General features: G+C 38.1%; 1 protein-coding gene across 1 annotated transcript; it reads left to right on the top strand.

Moving 5' to 3' along the window:
- Nucleotides 1-896: 896 nt before the first annotated feature.
- LOC116167035 (pituitary homeobox homolog Ptx1-like) lies at nt 897-2583 on the top strand. The gene is made up of 2 exons (XM_031482271.1): nt 897-932; nt 1383-2583. The coding sequence occupies exons 1-2, from the start codon at nt 897-899 to the stop codon at nt 1971-1973; spliced, it is 627 nt and encodes a 208-aa protein (XP_031338131.1). The 3' UTR covers nt 1974-2583.
- The last annotated feature ends 644 nt before the right edge of the window (nt 2584-3227 follow it).

The raw sequence follows: 3227 nt of genomic DNA, 5'->3' as shown, positions 1-3227 counted from the left end.
GCAGAAGTTGTTCTATACTACTCCGGTACTTACCTTACGAATTAGGAAAACTGCAGGAAAACCTAATTCGGAGTAGCCGGCAGAATGCTCAAACTGGTCATTCCCATCTCTGCCACAGATGAAAAATTCACCTCAACCCAGGTTCGAACACCCGACCTCCGGATTTATAGTCCAACGCTCTCCCACTAAATCATAAAGTCGGGCAAATGTATGAAAAAAATTGCGAAAGCAAACGGTCAGACACATCAGTTTGTATTGCCATTACAACAAAATGCAATTTTTCAAACGGGATATGTCTTGTGTGTCCCCTGAACAGATCTGTGCATGTCATTTCACCAGGAAATATATCATTGTTCGCAACGGGGAATAAAACTCTAATGTATGTACCGTGTATCCCATTTTGGTTGAGACTGCAGTGTATCTCAGCTGTTTTTAAAGATAGAGACTTGTGGTTTTCGCGGTCCTGTTCCCCTTTTTTGTGAAACTTTTAATACCACAACACAAACACAAACAGCGTAGTTTAAAAAAATTTATATCAATGTAATCAGGAAGAATAATGCTAAAAAATTTACGTTAAAATATGCAGGTTGTTGTAATTAAAAAATTCCAACTTTGGCTCAAATCTCATAAACGGTGGTCCAATGACTACGCCACTGGATTCTACGTAAAAATATCTAAAATAGGGAGTGTTTTACTTTTTTCTATCTTACATGGATAGTAGGATATGATAACATACCAAAAAGTCAAACTTTTCGTATTCACCACGTACCTCAGAAATAATCGTAGCTAGATTAATTTGTGGTATTAAAAGTTTAACAAAAAAGTGGCACAGGGTCGCGAAAACCGCAAAGCTCTATCTTTAAAAACCGCTGAGACACACTGCAGTCTCAACCAAAATGGGGCACACGGTACTCCTCAACTCCGTGGCCAGAGTATATAAGATGTACTCTAATTTTTTTTACATAGTAAATACAAGCCAATGGAGTATGACAATCACGAACTTATAAATGAATGGACTGCTGATCAAACAGTTGCATAGAGGTAGAAATGGCCCTAGCATGGGCGCCGCCATGATGTGCACATTCTAGTTATTTTCTAGGGGAATTTTCCTAGTGCTCAAGTTTTGAGACTATTGCAGCCTTGAAAAATGACATGTGTCACATTTATTTAGAAAATGTGAGGTTAATGTTGGGTTAATGCTTGTTTATTAGTTGATTTGAATTTCGCGCCATGTGAGTGCACATCATGGCGGCCCCCATGTAGGTGTCATTTGTTAATTCAGCATTAGCAGTCCATCTTAATTTATAAGTTCGTGATGACAATACATAATTAACAAAAACACGTTACAACGTCAGCATATTTAAAGTTCTTCTTTGTTTCAGGTGTGGTTTAAAAACCGACGAGCGAAATGGAGAAAACGCGAACGCAACGCCATGAATGCAATGAATGCGGCAGCTGAATTCAAAACTGGTTTTGGTACACAATTCAACGGTTTGATGCCCTCGTTTGGAGATGAAACCTTATATTCGTCGTATAGCTATAACAATTGGGCGAGTAAAGTACCAAGTCCGTTAGGAACGAAACCTTTTTGGCCAGTGGTACCATCAAATCATCATCAAAGTCCAGTGAACTGTTTCAATTCCGCAACGTCAGTTGCGTCGATGACTGGTGCTGCAAGTTCCATGCTTCCCGGCGCAATGGGAACGGGTTTATCGACAACACCCACCGCCGTCGCCGCTCAACCCTGTCCATATACAACACCTGCAAATCCATACACCATGTATCACCACCGCGCAGCCGCAGAACCGTGCTCGGCGATGTCTTCGAGTATCGCATCATTAAGGTTAAAGGCGAAACAACATTCGGGTTTTGTAGGCTATTCCAGTGTAAGTCCTGTACGAACTAGTTCGGCAGGATTGTCAGCGTGTCAGTACGCAGGAAGTGGGATTGGGGTTGGAGAAAGGACTGGCTGAGAACACGATCAGCCCTTAGGGGCCGAATTAAAGCATGAAAATCAGGATGATTGATATATGTAACTAAATCAAGCGTGAATGTTGCGTCAACCAGTGAGTGAAAGTGTTATGACAATTGCGCCAAATATAGCAATAGCAATCGTTACAGAAGTTTATAAATAATGTGAATAATCGGCTCTTGGATGTACATTTTGTACAAAATAGTTTTAATGTAGCGAGTTCATTCAGTGGCTCTTGCGTTGACAGATTAGCAATCCCTGATGGTTCCAGTATTTTCAGTAATTAATTTACAGTATTTTGTTCTGTAGCATAATCTGTTGTAATTTAATTACGAATCAGTACAAAATGTTCCTGTAAAGTTTGTGCCATAAATGTCATAAGTTACCAAGTGTTACGTGTAACCAAAGATTTTGTTAGATTTGTAAATTATTTTTGAATATTGAGATTGAAGAGCGGATAGTGGCTCTAGTACAAAGGCTGCATAGTGCAATGTAAATATAGGTATTTTAAATGATGTACCTACACGTCTGATGTAAAATAGTTTTTAGAATACCATAGTCAAAACTTAATATTGTACCTTATTATTGATTCTATTATACTCTAACCATTTTGTTTGTAATTGTTCTACCATTTGCAGTCATCTAGTCACAATAAAATCTATTCCATTTAATACCGGAATGTTTTCACTTTCTTCCCACATGTCCCCACAAAGAAGAAGAATACGCATTCATCGTGCAAAAATAAAACAGCAAAATCAAATAACTTAAAAATGACAGAGAAAATAATGATTATACCATTATTCGAATTATGGATATTTGGAAATTTATCGTTTCAGAGCACAATTTAAAATACTTTAATCATAAAGTTAGTAAAAATACCAAAAAGACTATCCTAATGGTGCATAATAAATACTACTTAGTCAGTACAATCAATCTACACACTATTTCCTTTCGTACAATTGCCATTGGACTAGTCATTAAGAAGAAAAGCAAAGTCACTAAACTTGTAGCAAAGTAAGAAAGCATTCCTACCATTTGTGAGGTAAGTCCACACGTTAAGGGTCAAGACCTGGACACCGTGCGGGGTTCATTGTAGTCTGGACTGTAGAATCTATCTACAATAGAATCGTGTAACACAGCAAGAAATGCGCTGCAAAGATGTTCAGATTGTTTGTTTGCTCATTCATGGGCTCATCAATTAAAGCGGCAAAACTAAGCTACCGAATAGATGACATTAGAACAATTCGAAATTGTC

The sequence above is a fragment of the Photinus pyralis genome, unplaced genomic scaffold (assembly GCF_008802855.1).
Source record: "Photinus pyralis isolate 1611_PpyrPB1 unplaced genomic scaffold, Ppyr1.3 Ppyr1.4_LG3b, whole genome shotgun sequence".
In the NCBI taxonomy this organism is placed as follows: Eukaryota; Metazoa; Arthropoda; class Insecta; order Coleoptera; family Lampyridae; genus Photinus; species Photinus pyralis.
Note: the sequence above shows the minus strand (reverse complement) of the source record. Positions and strands in the feature narration are given on the sequence as shown.

Coding starts and splice junctions, on each gene's coding strand:
- LOC116167035 (XM_031482271.1), top strand. CDS start 897: ATGGGGCACACGGTACTCCTCAACTCCGTGGCCAGA. Junction 933..1,382: donor TCCTCAACTCCGTGGCCAGA/GTATATAAGATG, acceptor TCTTTGTTTCAG/GTGTGGTTTAAAAACCGACG.